This window comes from Chrysochloris asiatica, unplaced genomic scaffold, assembly GCF_000296735.1.
Source record: "Chrysochloris asiatica unplaced genomic scaffold, ChrAsi1.0 scaffold00004, whole genome shotgun sequence".
NCBI lineage: Eukaryota > Metazoa > Chordata > Mammalia > Afrosoricida > Chrysochloridae > Chrysochloris > Chrysochloris asiatica.
This window is the reverse complement of record NW_006408522.1, coordinates 45,605,336-45,625,669: the sequence shown is the minus strand read 5'-3', so window position 1 is coordinate 45,625,669 and position 20,334 is coordinate 45,605,336. Positions and strand designations below refer to the sequence as shown.

Sequence of the window (20,334 nt, the reverse complement as noted above, 5' to 3'; positions counted from 1 at the left end):
TCAATGTACTACTGTAAGTGTATTTGAATTATCGTTGATAAAATTTTACTTATAAGTGATATAGTTCAGTAATTTCTATATTCTTTTGGATCACCTTTCTTTGGCATAGACATAAATTTGGATCTCTTTCAATTGATTAGCCAGGTAGCTGTCTTCCAAATTTCACTGCACAGATGAATGAGCATCTTCAGTACTACATATCCATTTTCTGAAACATTTCAATTGGTATTCCATCATTTCCTGGCACCTTGTTTTTTGCCAAGGCCTTCAGGCAGCTTAGATTTCTCCCTGAAAAACCATTGGTTCTTGATTATATGCAGCTTCCCACGTGGCTCAATGTTAGCCAATTCTTTTTGGTACTGTGAATGTGTATTCCTTCCTTTTTGATTTTTTTTTAGGTTTTCAGTGTGAATTCAGTGAAGGTTTACAGAGCATATCATTAGTTTTACATTCAATAAATCATATACTTTGCTTCATTACAATAATTGCAATCCCCTCCATATACCATCAGTTAACAGTATTTACTTCTACTCACTTTAACATTCCTCTGTGTCTCCTGGTACACCTTCATTTATCCTCTGCTAACCTTACTCTTGGGAGTCCTGGTGTGGCACTGTGGGCTAATGCATCAGACTGCAAAGGCATTTGAACTGCAAGGTTGGCAGTTCAAGCTCACCAGCTGCTCTTTGGAAACCCTATACAGGGTCCTATGGGTCAGAATCGACTCGACGGCACTTAACAACCTCACTCTTATTGTATATTTCTCATCCAGGTTAACATGTGTCTACCCTCTAACCCTTGAATAATTTTCTCTCTCTCACCTTTTCTCGACGTTTTACAACAGTAGTCTCATACACTATTTATACTTGACTAATTTCATTCAGCATAATGTCTTTTAGGTTCATCTCCTGGCTTCTTTGTTTCACATAATTTTCTGCACAGAGTTAATTTTGTTTGTGGGTTTTTTTCCCCCTTTTCATTACTGTCATATTAATGTTTACTAATTTTTTCTGGTTTTCCTCTTCTATTTTGAGGTGAAGGCAGTTCAATTTTCTTTGAGTTTACACTGTGATTCCTCCCCTCCTCCCCCAATTTAAAACGGTCTGATTTGTCTTAAAAACTGTTTGACTTACTCATCATTTGAAAGCTCTGTATCTACACGGTTCCCTTATTTGCTTTGTAGTTGATGCCATTATAAATTGATATTTCTGGTTCCCTATTTTCCGGCTCGTAGGTTTGTTTTACTTAAAAAACTTATATATCTGAATTGAGTTATAGGTGGTGTTATTATATATGTTAATCTTAGATTGTTGCATGTTGCTGCTGGTTCTCAGTCCAAAGAACACCTTTTAGCGTTTTTGTAAAGCTGGCCAGGTTATTACTTTCTGTTTATCTAGAAATGTCCTAACTTCACTGTCATATTTGAGGGACAGCTTTGTTGGGCATATGATTCTTGGTTGGCAATTTTCTTTCAGAGTTTTATATACATCATTACATTGCCCTCTTGAATGCATGGTTTCTGCTGAGAAATCAGAATTTAAGTCTTATTTGTTTTCCTATGTAGGTAACTTTTACTTTTTCCTGAGCTATTCTCAGGATTCTTCCCTTGATTTTGGTTTTGAAATTTTGATTATGATAGGTCTTGGTGATTTTCTTTTGGGGTCTACCCTGTTTGGGATACAAGCTGAATGAGGTTGTAACCTTATCTTTTCTGGTATGCTTATCTTCTCTTCTTCTGTGATGTTCTTCCAACAACTCTTCAACAATTTTCTCTGTGTGTTTTATTTATTGTCTCTTTCTGTTGTTTTCCTCGATCTTGCTATTAATCCTTTGAAGGTACCTAAATATCATTCTTTTTTTAATTATTATTTTTCAGTTAACTGCATGACCTTTACTTCCTCAAAAAATGTTTTCTGGCTCTGCTGTCATTTGTTTGAGCCATCTTGTTTCTTTGTGTGAGCTAAAATTGTCGTCTCTGGGATAGTGTATTGGTGTTGCATGTGTATTTAATGAGTGATTGTATATTGATGTCTCTCCTAAGGGTGTACTACGAAAATGGTGGAAGCCGCAATCACCAACTGTCTCTTGTCAGTGTAGTTAGAGAATGGAAACATGTGTACCATTTTCTATTCATGAATCTCAATTTAGGGTGGGTCTGGCTGCTATTGGCTGATGCTTATCCTTGATAAGGTGGTACAGGAGCTGGTATTGGTTGTTGCCCAGTGTGTGAAGCTGCAGAGAGTATGGTTGTGGCTGGGTTTTATGGGCATGGTTGCTGTCTCCTGTCAGGTGGGAAAGAGGAATACCATCCCTCGACACACACAAGAAAACAAAACAGAATAAACAAGCAACTAACAATAAAGAGAGACAATAATAAAGGGAAAAAAAACGAAAACAAGGAATAATCATACAAAAGGAATATAATTTTAAAAAGAGACAGAAAAATGGAGTTGTAGAAGAGAAAATAAGAGAATAAAAAGAAATAAAGCAAACATTTAGAAAGACCAATGAGAGGAAAGATGAAAAGCAAGAGTAAAGAAAGATCAAAAGGAAAAAAAAAAAAAGAGGGCAAATGAGAAACAGAAGAAGGAAAAACAAAACAGATAGAAAGGATAAAATTCAAGGGAACAGACAGAAGGAGGAGGAGAAGAAAAAAGAAACAAAACCAACAAGAAAAACAAAAAAGAGCACAGCTGTTGAACCCAGAAAGGAGAAATCTCTGGGGCTTGGGGGAATCCTGCCAGTTAAGAAGCTCATTGAGGGATGTGACCATGGAGCTCGTAACCCTACAGAGTTCCTATAGGCCTAGGTGTTAACTATGTTCAGGGCACTCAATCCAGAAGTAGTTTGTGAAGGTCCTTGATGGAGCTGGTGTCAATGGCAGGAACACAGGGTGGTTGAGGCAGGGTGGCTAGTTATAAAGTTTTCTGCTAGACTAATGCTGGTCTGGTGGTTCTGTGGGTTCTATAGTTCTGGAGCCAAGCCTAGCTGAATCCTGGCACCAAAGTGGTGCAGCCAGCACTATCTCACACTGGCACGGGGCACAACCATTTACTTGGCTCTCAACCCCTGTAGAGCAGGGTCTGTGCTGAAAGTGAATGAGGGAGGGAGATGGCCACACCTCTAGTCACCAATAGAGGGTGGGGAAAAAAGAAGGAATCACACCTTTCCCCTTTCCCCTTGCCTGTGTGAATCTGCTCTGCCAGGTCACCTTCTATCACCAAAGCTGCTCATAAGAGTTCAAGATGGTTGTGCCGAGTCTAGCCCACTGTTTACCAGTCAGTTTCCTTTTCTCACCATGCCTGCTTAGCATCTCCTTACAGCAAGCACTCAATCCACTTCTCTAACGCTTTATCTGAAGTTCAGAGTTCCAGGATTTTCATCTGTGTCTGCTTTGTTGTAAAGAGTCCACGTAGCGCATCTGCCAACTCCACTCCATCACCTTGCCAGAAGTCTCCTTCTATCTTCTTTTGATGATTCCTGCATCATTCAATATTTTGCCCATACAATTTTCTTCACTATTACAACTCAAGGCATGATTTCTTTTTTCAGTTCTGTGAACTTGAAAAATTTGAGCTGTGTTCTTCCCCTTTGGTTTTCCAACTTCAGATCTTTGCACAATTTTTTCATAATACTTTATCTTCTTCAGTTACTTTTGAAATTTTCTGTGTTATCTCTTTTATTGCACCATTTCTTCCTTTTACTTCTCTGCCTTCTGTAGCAAGTTTTAGAATCTCTTCTAACATCTGCTTTGGTCGTTTGCTTCTCTACTGTCCATTTAATAACCTTAAGGTTTCTTCACGTATCTTTCATGCCATTCCACAACTCACCTGATCTTTAGTCATTAGTGTTCAATACATCAAATCTATTTTTATCATGAATTGTGTGAAGGTTTACAGAGAATATCATCAATTTTGCATTAAACATATCACTGACTTTGTTTCATTTCAATGATTACAATCCTCTCCCTCCATGCAAAAATAGTTATCCTACTTCCTCCCTGTGGTTCCTAGTTCCATTCCACCTTCCTTCCCATTGCTTCTCAACTTTGTCCTTAGGTAAATGTTGCTCTTTTAATCTTGAGTGATTAACTATTCACACCTGACTACTGTCATTGTCTCTCCTATATGACTATCTATTACTGAGCTGAAAATTGAGTCACGAGGATAAGTTTCATTCAAGACCTGAAAGGTGAATGACAGCCATAGTCTCACGATCCTCCAGTCTCTTTCTGACAAGTACAATGTTTTAAAAAAAATAATTTTGAATTTTGTTCTATGTTTTCTCCAACTCTATCCAGGATCTTCTACTGTGATCCCTTTCAGAACAGTTGGTATTGGCAACTGGGAACCAGCTAGTTCTTCTGGCCTCAGAGTTATGGTGATTGAAATTCACCTGCTCCATTGGTCTATTGGTCTAGTTGATTCCAAGCATTTTCAATTTTCATCATTGTTCTGTTTTCCACAAATGGTAGACCAATAGTTATACCTTAGATGACCACTCATGAGCTTTTTAAGGTCTTAGCTGTTACGCACCAAAGTAGAATATAGAACATTGTCTTTGAGGACTATGTTATGCATATTGACCATGGTGTCCCATTAGACTATGGTACTGAGCTCCCAGGCCCAGGAACTCATTGTCTTTGAGGACTATGTTATGCAAATTGACTATGGTGTCCCATTAGACTACGGTACTGAGCTCCCAGGCCCAGGAACTCATTGTCTTAAGATGCTGTATCGAATCTATTCTTCAGATGATGCTCAAATCAAGGTCATATTTTGACTTTTGTGGATTTGTTTTAATTTTCTTCAGTTTCAACCTGAACTTGCAGATAAGCAGTTAATATTCTATTTCATAGTCTGCACTGGCCTTGTTCTGACTGCTGGTTGAGTTTCTCCATAGTCAGCTTCCATAGATATAGTCTGATTCCTGTGTAATCCATTTAGCAAAATCCATATGAATTATGTTGTTATATTGTTGAAAAAGGTAGTTGCAATGAGTAAGTTGTTTGTCTTGCAAAATTATACCAGAAGATCCCCAGAGTTATTTCTATCAGTAAAAGTAAAGCCATACCTTTTAACTGCTCATCTCTGTTTCCAGCTTTCCCATTCAAATCACCTGTATCAATGCATCATGGTGTCTCATGTGGGGTTACCTTCAGACTACAAAAGTATAGCTAGTACTTCTTAGAGAACTTACTCTAAATATGACTGGTGATGATTTGAGGCCAGATTTCTCTTTGATAAAAAATAACCCAACTGAATAGTCTCTAAAGGAGAATCTGAACTCACAGCAAATGACCTTCACCCCATTAGAAGACACAAAGGGAACATCCTTGAGGAGACTCTTATATTTCAGGGTTACACTGCCTGAGCTTCTATTACATTGTCAGAATTTCTGTAAACTGACTGGACTCTAAAAGACTAAGGACTGCTCTTCTACTACCCTCAGATAACAGCATCAAAACAAGTACTGATTCCAAGAAACACAGTTTGTTAGGTCTCAGTTTCCTCAACTTTGGAATGAGCCAGATGATAATCAACTTGTTACTCTATGACATCCATGAAATTTTTTATGGCTTTTGAAAGAAAGAAATCCTAACAAAAATGGTTATTTGCTAAGTGCATTATTAGGTGTCAGATCCAGAAGCCTCTAAGGAAACCAACTGAGAACAGGTTTCCTGTCAAAGGGTCTCCTGACATTTGCACTTAGCTCTATTCTCACACCATGTGTTACTCGGTGTTAGCCAATTATTCTTAGTGCACTTCACAGACAGGAGGGAACATGTCAGAATTTAGAGAAACTGGAATGAGCAGACTAAAGTCTCATGCCTGCTTTTGATTTACCACTTTGGGAGGGAAAGCAATTACAGACCTCACATAAGTATTTCTTTTGCTTAATTGCCAACCAATTTCACATGTGTTAAGGATCATGGTTTTTCTGTTTCTTAAGGACGATGCGTCTCATATAATCAATGATGCAAAGGTTCACTCTCCTGGATTCTCTGAGATGCATTTCAGATACACAGTACCTCTACATCAGGGTGGACAGCAAGGACCAATGACCTAGCTAAATTCTCTAATGCAATCTGATTATGCAATCTGGTCTTGAAGTAGATCCCCCACCTTCCGTCTTTGAGTACCTTCCCTGACAATTAATTAGGCAGTGATGAAGTATCCACATATGATACAAATAGCCAAAGTTGGGATAAAGTTCATCATACTTTAACAGACTTTCTCCATAGGTCATTCATTGTGTTTTAGAGATATAATTTCATAAAAATAGAGATGGTAGAAAGTTATAACTGTCAAAGTTTTCAGAAATTGATTTAGTAAGTTGATGTTAAGTGTTGCAGAGTTAGTTCCAACTCATAGTGACCCTGTGTAGAGTTTCCAAAGAGCAGCTGGTGGGTGTGAACTGCCGACCATGTGATTTGCAATCCAGTGCAGACCCTACAGCACCATAGCAGGAGACAGAATTATTTTCATTTACCAGAGGATATAACTGAGATCCAAAGTCATGCAGCTATTTTGTAATAAAAAGGGAATGGCAGTTTAAATCACTTGCTTTGATTCTTGGTAAATCTGGTGTTTTTTAACAATAAGCCATGATGCTAAGACTTTCTATACTATTTTTAATCATATCCATTATCTATTTTCTAACCATAGCCTGGGATTAGATGTTTTACCCTTAACTTTCTAGACTTTAGGATAGGCATGAGTTCTTTGTAGTTTAATTGACTTTGTACAGAACCTAGTCAAGTGACTCATACAGCCACTATATTAAATGCTAATAATGATGAACAGGGCTTGGGGCCACCACCTGTCAGTTTGCATTATTGTGGTGGCTTGAGTGTTGCTGTGATTCTGCAAGCTCTTATCACTAGTATCTCTAGTAACAGGAGGATCAACCATTAAGTTTCAGTAGACTTTGAGACTAAGACAAGAAACAAAGTCCTGATGATCTACCACTGAAAATGAACCAATGGAAATGTGATGGATAGCAACAGGCTATCCATCGGGTGGTAGAGCTCTGGTAGATGAGCTTCCGTAGGTTGGACCACAACAATGGACTCAAGTTCACCTATGAGGCTGACATGAGACGAAGTAGTGTTTTGTTCTGTTTTACAGGAAGTCAACATGAATCAGAGTTGACTTGGTGGCAACTAACACAAGAGCTTTGGGAGCTGGGTGAACACCTAGGGAAACCACCTAAGACCCAGTGTGGTTGTCTGGCTTGAAATGTATTCCTAAGCAAGGACGTGTCGTGCAGAAGCCCAGTTACCATGCTGCAATTTGTTAAGGTCAACAAAGAGAGAAGCCAACAAAGTCATACACAATCTATTATATTAATTGCCAGGGAAGGAAAAGCCATAAAATCAGTCATCGTTGGGTCCTTTCAAGACTCACCTTGTGGTTCCTCCCATGCTTATCCAACAGTGAAATGATGGACTTGATGTGGCCCTCTGCTATCAGATTTAAGGCTTCTGGGCTCTCAATCAAGATGCAGTGCAAAACTTCCAAGATACCTGCATGCGTGTCACAAAAGCCATTTAGACATTGTTGTTAAGTGTCATTGAGTCTGTTTTGATTCACTGCGACCCTGTATAAAGTTTCTGAGGAGCAGCTGGTGGGTGGACCTTGCAGTCCAGTGCTTATCCTATAGCCCACACCAGGAATTCATTTAGATGTTAAGTAGCCTGAGTAACTGACCATAATTTTGAAATCTGAGAATGTAAAGGCCATCCTGAGGGGACCAAAATACTATCAATGATTTGAATGTATAAAATATTTCCAAACAGAATAAAGATGCAGTCATCTCTGGTAGACCTCAGGAGTCTCTGTGGGCCAAGCAGCCTGTAATTGAGGGTCGAGTTTAATGGGACAGCATCTCCCTCTTCCTGAAAAAATCTTTCTAACACCACAATACAGAAAGGAAACTGTAAAATGGAATTCTTAATTTGATCAAACCAAACATTTAATATAAACAAATTTAAAAGCAGAAAAACAGTTTACTGTAAGTTCTGGTCACTCACAGAAATTTTGGAAATATTCTGGGTATTGTCAGAATAAGAATTCTTCCAGGAACCAGCCCATAATTATTTTTATTGTAGATGCACTATTGTATCAGATTAACTATATGTTCTCTAAATAATGCCTTTTGGTTTTGTCACATCTTTTTGACACACTACATGGTTTTCTGTATTAAGTGAAGGACTAAGAAAAATTAACTGGCAATTGCTGTGGCCTGGCACATTCAAGGGTAACACCATAATGAAAATCCAAAGGGGATTTGTTGGCCAGTATCTTCATTGGTGTCAAAAAAAATTCCTTCAACTCTGTTTTTCTAACGGCTTTCATAAATTACATTCAAAGAGAATCATGCAGATGGAAAGAGACACTAAGAAGAAAGAAGTTTAAGAAAGTATATGTGTAGGTGGCAAGTCCTTGAAGGACCCTTCCCTTGGACTGCCTCTTCACGCATTTGGGACTTCCAGACTATGAGACTATGAGAAGACTATGAGAAGATTACAATCTTTCATTGTCGCAGGAAAGGCCAATAGTGGTCATGTTCACCCTGCATCAGGGAGTCAACTGCTGAGCCTTGCTTGTAGCATGGTCAACTCATCAATGATGACCACATTCTTGGCTCAAATTCTTTGAGTCATCAAGAAGGACTACAGATATGATGTGATGGGTATTTCAGAGGCTGAGTGAGGTGTATTATTTCTGTTCAGTCCATGAGTAACCTTCAGCATTGACTATCAGCAACTCAGAGAGGTGAGGTGGGGTGGGGAGGGAGAAGAGAGTGCTCATGCTTAAAGACTCAGAGAATAATAGTACGAGTAGCAGGTAGAAGGAAGCCAGTATCATGGGTTGGGGGTGAAGAAACACGGAGTGGTGACTACAGGAACTAAGAAGTGAAGATCAAGGGGGAAAAATACATAGAAAGATTATTTATTTTGGCCTGGATTCAAGTTGTTAAATAAAGTTGAAAGGGTAGTAGGGAGCTTCAGGACTTTCTTTTTTGTTGTTGTTGAAGTAATTGTTGAACTATTGTTTGCAATCCAGTATTAACAGAGAATTAGTCATCAAATGTTTTCTTTTTTACAGCAAGGGCAAGAGAAAAAACCATTCATCTTCCCCAGTTTATAAATTTCTCATCAATTCTTACCTGAGGAAGATTCTAGTCTGTCCAATTTACTGATTAGCCAATCAAGATTATTGGAGAATTGAGCACAATTGTTTCTGTTTCCACGAATGAGAGCAGCTACAAACAAGAAAATATCTGATTATGTAGGCGAATGGACACAGGGATGAGCATCAGACCTTGGGAAACACTTTTCCTGCTTAACAACTAAAAGGAATTGAATGCCAGTCTTCCCCTCCCTATATTTTTATATTTAAAACTAAATTGCTGACAAGTCCATTCTGACCCATAATGACTATACAGGACACAGAACTGCCCAGTAGGGTTTCTAGGGTTGTAAATCTTTGTTGTAAAAGCCAACTGACATCTTTCTCCCATAGAGCATCTGGTGGACTCAAACCACTGAACTTGCAATTAGCAGGCAAGCGCTTAGCCATACCACAATCAGGATGCCTATATGAGTGTGCTTCAAATGTTTCTTTCCACTAACTTTTTGAAGCCCCCTCATATTTGTTGTTGTTAAGCACCATCGAGTTAGTTCTGACTCACAGAAACCCAACATAGGGTTTCCAAGGAGTGGCTGGTGGGTTTGAAGCACCAACTTTGTGATTAGTAGTCCAGTGCTGATGCTACAGCTTTACACCAGGACTCCAGAATAGTGGATAAACACACTGGAACAAGTCTATATAAATCTGTTGGCTCCAAGTAGCTTGTCCTTCACACTGTAAGTGTTCAGGGACTGGGTCAGAGGCTGAGCAAGTATTTAGGATAGGCAAAGTCTTACTCAGGGTCTCTAGTTTCTGCCTGGGCTCAAACCCTAGCTCCACCTTTACTACATGCGTGATCTTGGACAACTTATGAGCTCCTCTGTGTATCAGTTTCTTCATCAGAAAATAGAATAGAAACAGAATCGACACCTCAAAGTGTAGTTGAGAATAAAAAGAGGTATTGCCCAGCTTGGCATATAGAGTTCACATGAATGGTAGTGATAACTGTAACACTCACTGCTGAGTATGGCAAAATATTTGAGTTGGAGAGACTTCAAAGGTCATATAGTACAACGACAATCAACATGACCCTAATCACAGAGGAAGGCCCTACACTGATTTCTCAGGAGTCCCTTCTAGCCTGCTCAATATTCTTTGGGTTTCCTTAAATGTGGCACACAGCAGCAAGGAAAAGCCTTGCAGGGCTGTGTTTTACAGAATCTGAGCACCTACAGGTGGCTACCTTCCTATATAAGCTGATTCTCTCTTTCTGCTGTCTACTTCCCATAGTCTGGTGTTACAGCAGACCCCAAAATATCAACACCTGGCATTATGAGAAAGCAATCTGAACGCTGAAACATTCTTCTTCCCCTCCTCCTAATCCCATTTTGCTTTTCCCCCCAACAAAGTGAAATCAAACCATCAGGAATCATGATTGGCCAACAAGTAGAAAAGTAGAAAGGGGTCACCACCTTGAAAGTGTAGTTGAACTCTCTGCAGGATTTCAGAACTGAAAGGTACCATCATCCAGTTTTGTTCCCTCATTGTAAAGAGAAGGAACTCGAGGTTCAGGGAGTGAAGTGACCATCTGGGGTTTCACAGGTGGTTATGGCAAAGTGACCTCCATCTGCTACTTCCACTCACTGCTAAATGGCCTTGTGATCCACTCTTAGAAGTACAACTAGCTACTAGCTAACAGAACTAACAGCTGGTTAGAACCAAATAGTTAACAACATAAGGACTATACAGCATGAGGCTGGATGGCAACGTTGGTTCTTCACGTGAAACTACTCCACACTACCCTTGGAGATCTCCCTGGCAAGGGCACTGTGCCTCTACTTACCCAGCAGTTTGTACAGGAGGTTCAGAATTTCTTTCCAGGCCAGGCCACTCTCTTCCCTTGCAATTCCTGCAAAGTGTGCCACGCTGTTGTAGATATTTAAGCGATCAATGCAATTTAACACAAGGGCCAACATTCCCTGAGAAGGAGAGGTGGGGAAATTTTTAAATTCCTGATTAAAAAAAAGCAGGAGCCTTTTGTTCTCTCATACCCCAAAGAATTCACTTTTGAAAACTGATAATGCCAATGTGCAAACAAACTTCCATGATGCCAGCTTTGTTTTTTCCTAAAAACAAAACATACATTCTCATGACTCAGAGACCTGAATAGAATCCATTTGGAAAGTGAGTCAGCAGTCTGTTCTGATGGGTTTGGCCCGGTATGTTTAGCTCAATACAAGGATATATTGAGGAAGGAGCATGAATGAGTCTCGCAAAACCCGGCATTCTGTCTGGTGTGAGATGGTTCTGACTCATCCAGAAACAGTCCTGGATATAGTACCTATTTTTCCATTACATATTAATTCAGCTCAAGAAATTCCATTCAAACGTAGACAACCACGTTTGCTTCCCTCACTCTCAAAAGGAATTGAGAGACAATACAACCAAATATGATTTTCAACTACGTTCTCTGCTAACTTATAATCCTTTGCCATTCAGCACCAACTTCTGTGCTTAACTGTTACTAAAGAGTAGGAGAGAGAAGGTCCGTGGAGTTTCAGTAGCCTGTAGATATGGGGAAAGTTCCCTATGACAAATTTTGCTTCCATCAGAAGAATTAGCAGGGCTTGTTCTGTGTCCCATCCCATTAGCTTTGGAAATGAAGAAAAGACAAGCTCTGTCCCCAGGCATGCACAGTGGCAGCAAGGCACAGAGTTCAATGACATGGGTGCCAAGTTATCACATCCAAGTCCATAGAAAGCTGTGACTTATCTGAGGTCACATACGGATGGGATGGAGCCAGATGTTGAGCCCAGGGCCCTTGAGGCCCGAATTAATGCGTTCCCCAACTGTATCTTTCAAACTAGCTTTTCAGGCAGTTCTGATGTGGTGGAACCTGGGCTTTTCCCCCTACTCAAACAGGCTTCCTAGGTAATTCTGATGTCTCCCCTGATTTGAAAACCAATGCCAATGCTAAGCTCTAATGGCTGAGATTTACTGAAAATGGATTTTAGGTAACACAGGTGTCGGTGGAGCTTTCAAATATAATCTGAGTTGAACTTGCTAATATAACCACGGTTGACTGACAAGGTCAGCTTCTAATTTACTACCCTTTTCTTCCCAGTTTCTTCTCTTTCTTATTCTCATAAACATATGGTGTATAACAAAGACAAAGCTAAATTGCAGTCAGAGAGACATTTTTAGGTCTGGATACAGAAGTAATTCCAAGTATTTATTTTTTAACTCACCTCTTCCTTGAAAAGATTCTGTCTGTTTTTGAGAGAGCGGAGCTTGTTTTGTTTGTCTTCATGCTGCATCTCCTCCTCTGGGGGCTGGAAGTAGGCTATCAAGTCCTGCAGGGTCTGGAGGACTTCTTCTATGGGCAGGGTGACAGGGGCAGCTGTGCGGTTGTTTCCACTAAAAACCAGGAGATTACTGTGGTTCAGGCTTCCAGCAGGGGCCTAATTAGCACCTGCTGTGCCCTGGTTTCTACTCCCCCACCATAGCCACCATGAACTGCTTCCTGGCGTAGTAGTTATAAAACAAAGTTTACCAAGCAAAAAGCCACAGCAAAGTATATTCAACTTTCATTTTAAAGTCATTTTATAAAGGGAAATGACTCCTTATAGGCTCACCTATTTTCAAACAACTTACAACCCATCCTATTAAAAGTGCTGAGATAGTTCAGCACCTTACACCAAACAGGCCTTCTCTAAATGTCTAATGAGGATTACTATTTCTGTGTTCTCCAAAGACAGAATTTCAACTGTGATTAAGACAGTGACTTAATTGTCAGCAGATGCTTCTCTTCTATTTACCACCATATGTCTGCCACACTTTCTTCTTTTTAAACATCATAACCTTATTAACCCATAGCTCTTTTGAACTATCACACCTTCTTGGATGAGGATGAATACAACATTTGGAGAGTGTTTTTATCTGTGGATTTCATCTTTCATATTTTATTTGCTCTCTGTCTCTCTTTCTGTGTGCATCTTTTCATTTTGCTGCATGTGTTCTCTTCGTGTTTTACCCAGCCTTCTGTCTAGGCCTCCTTTACTCTATGTGTGTATCTGTGTGCCCCTCTATCTACTCACACCTCTCAACATCCTATCTCTAAGTGTGGATGCCTTCTCTTTCTCAGTGCCCCACCCCCACCCCAACTGACACTTTCAATATTATCTATTCCACCATTTCTCTTTGCTGTGTTCCTATTTTCCTATAATTCTATCTTGTTCTCCACTATAATTTTCTTTAGTCTTATGATTAAATCATCAGAGAGTGGCCAAGACCTCGACAGATAGTAAAGTGAGGCTTCGTTTTTGTGACTCCTTGGGGGAGCCTCTCCAGGGTAAAGGCTCAGGAGGATGAGGAAGAGAAAGGGATCTGACCCCTGAGGCTACATTATTGAGCCCTAAAGTGGAGTCCTCAGGGGCTCTGGTAGTGTAATGGTTTTGAATCGTGCTGCGAACTTCAGGGACAGCAGTTTGAAACTACCAGCTGTTCCGCGGGAGAAAGATGAGGCTTTCTGCTCCTATAAAGATTTACAGCCTCGGAATCCCTGTAGAGGGTCGCTATGAGTCGGAACCGACTCCATGGCACATGACAACAACAACAACGAGTAGAGTCCTGGTGTGATGCTGTGGGTTAATGTGCTGGATTGTAAAATTGGTTTGATCCCCGAGGTCGGCAGTTCAAGTTTACCAGCAGCTCCTTGGAAACCCTATACAGGGTTGCTATCAGTCGAAATTGACTATACGGCACATAGCAACAAGTCAGAATCAATTGAGTGTGTAAACTACATCAGGGGTTTTCCTTGGTGTTCGACTTCAAATGAGTTCTTTACAACTGCCATGAGATTGGTCAGTTAACTATTGCTACACATTAATATTGAGACATGCTAAGAAAAGATTGTCACCGAGGTCTAAAGCAAAGCTTCAACAAGATCTGAAAAGACACAGACTGTGAGATGAACATGATTCCAATTTTGTAGAAATGCCAAGTACATGCAAAGAGGACAAAATAACCACTGGATTGTACGCTTATTACAGACAACATGCACTTCTCGTCAGAGGGGACTCCACTTCTGGCAGTACCTGGCACAAAGGTAGGTGCTCACTAAGTGTTTGTGACTGATCATCTTTGTGATCACTGGTCACAAAGAAGAGGGGAAGAGAATGACATGAGATATATGTTCGAGAATCCAAAACCCAAGCAGGTACTACTTACTTCTCACTTCTTCATCAGTGAAGAGATAAATACATTTTTACTTAACATTTTTGGTCTAGTTCTAGAGAGGGTTTGCCACTAATTTTTGGTAATATTTAAACCTACTAGAGAGACTGAGGATGTTTAAATAAAGACTGTCTCTTCAAATGATTAGATGAAAACAAGAGGTTCAGAGACATTTGAGTATTTGATGGACCAGAATAAGCACCTATGAGGTTGGAAAACCCAAGTTTTTATCGTAACTAACTTTGGTGGTGATGGTGGTTATATGCTGTGGTGCTGGTTCCGACTCACAGTGACCCTGGATGAGGTTTCTGAGGCTGTACATCTTTATGGAATCAGGAAGTCTCATGTTTCTCCCATAGAATGGCTACAAGTTTTGAACTGCTGACCTTGAGGTTAGCAGCCCGACTCATAACCACTACACCACCAGACTGACATTTACCATGCAGTATTTGGAGTACCTATAATCCTTCTGGTGCTTCAACCTTACACCTGGAAGGTACCCTCTATGGATTCTAGGGTCCTTCTGGCTCTAATGTTGTTGTTGTTCTGTGGAATATCACTGCTAGATCATGCCATCTTTCCCTCTGTTGTTGGTAAGTGCTGTCAAGTCAGTTCTGATTCATAGCAACCCTGTAGGGAGTTTCTCGGTAGCAGATGGTGGATTTGAACTGCTGACCTTGTGGTGTGCAATCCAGTGCTGATCCTAGAGCACCACACCAGGATATCTTGCCTCCCTTTGTAGAACCATCATATAACAATTCTTCACTGCATTGAGGTGAATTACTTTGTTCTTTCAAATCAGACCATATATCACATGCCCAGCAATGGATGATACAATGGTGGAAATAAACAGAGCTCTGAATACCTTGTGCAACTCACATTCTTATTCTAGAACTTGGCATAGTAGACCCAGATGGACAGGGAGAATAGAATGTGTCCATTCAGAGGGAATTATAATTAGCAATCGTCTCATACCAGCTTTCTTCCACTCCTTACCACCATTGTCACACAATGTTCTGTACCTTTGCCTACGATCTTTGTTAAATTCAGGTAAGATCCTAGATGATTCTGAATATTTACAACAATTCCTTATTTATATATTACTTCCCTTCTGAGGTTGAACTCAGAAGGCATCTTACAATATTGTTTCTTTGGCAAAGTTTCTCTAACTCCTTGATCAATCACTTTGTTCATTTGTTCTCTGGGCAGTTCGCAGTAACCATACAGAGGTGGATGAAATGTTAGCTTTGCTTCTTCATTGTTCTTTCTGGTTCCTTTCCTTCTCCTTTAACCTCAACTTGCTCTTTCACAAGGTCATCCCCTCCTTCTGATTTCTATTTGTATATAGCACACACGGCTGGTTTTTCAAAAGAGGTGGAACAGAAGGATCTTATTTCTAAACTCCTTTTATCTTCTTCTTTGCATCTTAAATATTTTTTAAAAATTCCAGTGCTTTGGCTTTGCAGTCCTTATCTCTTTTGCACTTATTTACTTTTTATTAGTCCTTGTTTATTATAAAACATTCTGTGCCTGGAAGAATCAAGAATTTCTTCATTGATGGTGAAACCTCTAGAACAGCTGAGCAAGGAACTCAGCAAAACCTCTATCTTCAAAAGAAAAAAAAAAATCATAAAACCCTAACCATTTCAATCTGAGAAATTCCTACTTTAAAAAGAAAAAAAATAAAGTAGATGGGGGAACACTTAGGCAGGTTTGCCTGGGCTGAATGGGACAGAAGTAAATAGTGATGCATGCTAAAACAAAACAAAAAAACCCTAACCATCCATAGCTTCATTACACAGATATTCTAACAAGGTAAAGAAGGTCACATATGCTCAGTAGCAATTGGAGAACCCTTATCTATATGTTTATTTGTACTGAACACAAGGCCTGTGTAAATACATAAAATCCAGGACAGATTTATGAACTATCAAACATTCAATCTACACACAGGTACATCAGCAAAGGGTAGAAATCTTACTGGTTCAAGATGTTTAACAACTGTCCAGATACTGGCTGACTACTAAACTATGTAAATTCAGAGGCAATTGAAAGAAGGGGAAAAAAAAAAAAGGAATAGAGGCATTAGCACACGGCAGAGAAGACAGAATTAGGGAAAAGTTACTTAAACAATTACAATTAAGCAGTAACAACAAGACCTGTGAGGTGTTGCTATAATGTATTATCTAAAAGATCAAGTTTTCAACATAAAATTTACAAAGAGAAAAAAAAGTCAAAATAAATGATCTCTGAGAGAGATCAGTGTTGAACTTGGCAGAAGATGACTTCAAATCGGCTCCAATAAGTTGTTGTTGTTAGGTGCCACTGAGTCGGTATCAACTCATAGCGACCCTATGCACAACAGAATGAAACACTGGCTGATCCTAGGCAAACCTCACAGTTGTTGTTGCCAAGCTTGAGCCCACTGATACTGCCACTTTGATAACCCATCTCGCTGGGGGGGGGGGGGTCTTCCTCTTTATCTCTAACCCTCCACCTTACCAAACTTGATATCCTTCTCCAGCTACTGGTCCCTCCTGACAATATGTCTGAAGTATCAGAGACTATGTTTGGCCATCTTGGCCTCCAAGGAGCACTCTGGCTGCACTTTTTCCAACACAGATCTGTTGGTTCTTTTGGCAGCCCATGGTCCTGACAATATTCTCCTCTAACACCATAACTCAAAATCAACAATTCTTCTATGGTATTCCTTATTTACTGTCCAGCTTTCACATGCATATGAGGTTACTGAAAATACCATGGCTTGGGTCAGGCATACCTTAGTCCTCAATAAGTATGTTTAAGGAATTAAAGGAAACCATGTTTAAGGAATTTTGGAATCATATAACAATGACTCATAAAATAAAGACTATCAAAAGAAAGACTAAAGAACCAAATGAAAATTCTAGAGTTGAAAAATACAGTAACTGCCATGGGGGTGGGATCTTAAGAGGGGCTCAATAGAAGATTTAAATTGGCAAAGAAGCTGTGAACATAAAGAAGAATTAATAGAGATTATTCAAAACGAAGAAAAGTAAACAGAGCTCAGAGACCTGTGGTGTAGACCACACCAAGTGGTGCCAATATATTTGCATTGGGAGTCCTAGAAAAAAAACAAAACTGATAATTTGAAGAAAACATGTCTAAAAACTCCCCAAATTTGATAAAATACATTAATATACACATTCAAAGTTCAACAAATTCTTCAAGGGCTGCATCAGTTTGTTGAAACATTTCCATTCATATTCCATCAATTCCTTGAGCCTTGCTTTTTGCCAATGCCTTCAGTGCAGTTTGGACTTCTTCCTTCAATATCATCAGTTTTTGATCACATGCTACCTCTTGAAATGATTGAATATTGACTAATTGTTTTGGTACAATGATTCAGTACTCCTTCTATCTTCTTTTGATACTTTCTGCATCATTCAATATTTTTGCCCATGTTGTTGTTGTTAAGTGCCTTTGAGTTGATTCTGATTCATAGCAACACTGTATAGGGTTTTCCAAGGAGTAGTTGATGTGTTCCAACTGCTGACATTGAGGTTAGCCGTCCAATTCTTATCCTAAAGTGCCAAGTCTCCATTTTGGTCACAGAATCCTTCAATATTGTACTCCAAACCCAAGGCTTGACTTCTCTTCAGTGTTTTCAGCTTACGAAATGCTGAGCGAGTTTGTCCCTTTTGGTTTTCTAACTCCAGGTCATTTAGTTTTAATAATTCACTTTGTCTTCTCGAGCTGTTCTTTGAAATTTTCTGTTCAGCTCTTTTATGTCATTTTTTTTCCCCATTTGCTTTAGCTTCTGTACATTCAAAAGCAAGTTTGAAAGTCTCTTCTGACATCCATTTTGTTTTTTTCTTTCTTTCCTGTCTTTTTAATGACCTTTTGCTTTCTTCATGTATGGTGTTCCATTTTGTGAGGTCCACACATACAGTTACCATTTATATTGTTGAGAAAAAGTATTTACAATGTAGAAGGTATCGGTTTTACAAAATTGTATTATGCAACATCCAGCATCTTTTCTATAACCAAGGCCAAAATTTCTTAATTCCGGATCCTTTCTCTTTTTGTCCAACTTTTGCATTCCCAGCACAAGTATTATCAGTGCATCTTGATTGCATGTTTGATCAATTTCAGACTGAACAAGTTGGTATAATTTCTCAATTTCTTCCTCACTGCTTTAGTGCTTTCTGCATAAATGTGAATAACAGTGGTATCAAATGATCTTCATACCACAAGCAGCAGAAACTGTGGTAGCATAGTGGTGACGAGTAGGTCAGCAGTTTGAAACTACCAGTCATTCCACTGGAGAAAGAGGAAGCTTTCTGCTCCTGTATTGATTCACAGCCACAGAAACCCTATGCAGGGTCACTAAGAGTTAGAACCAACTCCAGCACACACAACCACCACCGTCACCACCACAGACAGCATCGTACGTCATTAGATCTTGAAATGCACTTTTGACAATGAATGTGACATTATTCCTCTTCAATGTGTTGTTCCCAGAATAGTAAACCATATGACTTTCAGATTCAAAATGGCCAATACTGGTCAAATTCAGCTTACTGATGACTATGATATCAATCTTCATGCATTCCATTTCATTTTTGATGACTTCCAATTTTTCCAGATTCAGAGTTTATACATTCCACATTCCAATTACTAATGGATGTTTTCAGCTGTTTCTTCTCATTTTGAATTAATTGTGCCCCACCAATAAATCAAGGTCCTGAAAGCTTTGCTCCCTCCACATCATGGAGGTAAATGCCACTCTGAAAAGTGAGTTACATTTTGATTGTTTTCCAACCTGAGGGGCTGATCCTACAGCACTCTATCAGACAATTTACCACTGCTATTCATAAGGTTCTCAGTGGCTAACTCTTCAAAAGTGATCTGTTTGTCCTTCTTCCTACTCTGTCTAGCCTGGAAGCTCTGCTGAAACCTATCCACCATGGGTGCACTCTGCTCATGTTTTATATCCTGGTTACATAGCCTTCAAGATCACAGCAACACACAATTGATAGATCACAGTATGACAATCTGATAGATGAGTGTTTGGCTCATATTCAGTATTGGTGGTGGTGATGGTTGTATGCCATCCAGTTGGTTCTGACTCATAGCAACCCTGTATAGGGTTTCTAAGGCTATAAATCTTTACTTTAGCAGAAAACTTCATTTGTCTCCTGCAGAGCAACTGGCAGTTTTGAACTGTTGACCTTGTGGTTAGAAGTCCAATGCATAACCTCTACACTACAAGGGCTACTATGTATCAACTAGAATGGCTGTAATTTAAAAAGTCAGACAACAAATGGAAATGAGGATGTGGATCAATCAGAACTCTCAGATTTCTAAGTGGAATGTGAAATGATGCATCAAATTTGAAAAACAGCTTCTCAGATTCTTAAAAAGTTAAACAAATTTATATACAAACCAGCAATTCCACTCCTAAGTATATGCCCAAGAGGAATGAAAATATATGTCCAAAGACTTTTACACTGATATTCATAACATTATACAACAGCTCCAAATGAAAATAACTCAAATTTTCATCAACTGATAAATGAGGAAACAAAATGTGTTGTGTACAACACTGATACACACAATGCTATTTTCTGCTTTTTAAAAAATTATCGACATCACAATGGCTGTGAAGTAGTATCACACTGTGGTTTGGATTTGCATTGTCCTAATGACATGAGAAAGGAGTACTGGTGTGGCGGTGGGCTAATGCATCAGACTGCAAATTTGTTTGAACTGCAAGGTCAGTGGTTCAAGCTCACTAGCTGCTCCCTGGAAACCCTATGCTGGGTTACTAAGGGTCAGAATTGACTTAATGGCACTTAACAACAACAACAATGACATGAGAAAGAAAGAAAAGGTCAAAACGGATGTCAGAAGAGGCACTGAAACATGCTCTCCAGTGTAGAGATGCTAAAGCAAATGGAAGAAATGAGGAGGTACAAGA

General features: G+C 39.5%; 1 protein-coding gene across 1 annotated transcript in view; it reads right to left on the bottom strand.

Annotated features, from left to right (window-relative positions):
- The window catches only part of RYR3 (ryanodine receptor 3), a 775,913-nt gene that overhangs the window by 352,498 nt on the left and 403,081 nt on the right, over nucleotides 1-20,334 (bottom strand). Inside the window, exons 13-16 of the mRNA XM_006831810.1 lie at nucleotides 12,386-12,554; nucleotides 10,981-11,116; nucleotides 9,175-9,270; nucleotides 7,410-7,528 (exon numbers count right to left, since the gene is read on the bottom strand). Coding sequence (XP_006831873.1) covers nucleotides 7,410-7,528; nucleotides 9,175-9,270; nucleotides 10,981-11,116; nucleotides 12,386-12,554 — 520 coding nt within the window. The remainder of the gene's footprint in view (nucleotides 1-7,409; nucleotides 7,529-9,174; nucleotides 9,271-10,980; nucleotides 11,117-12,385; nucleotides 12,555-20,334) is intronic.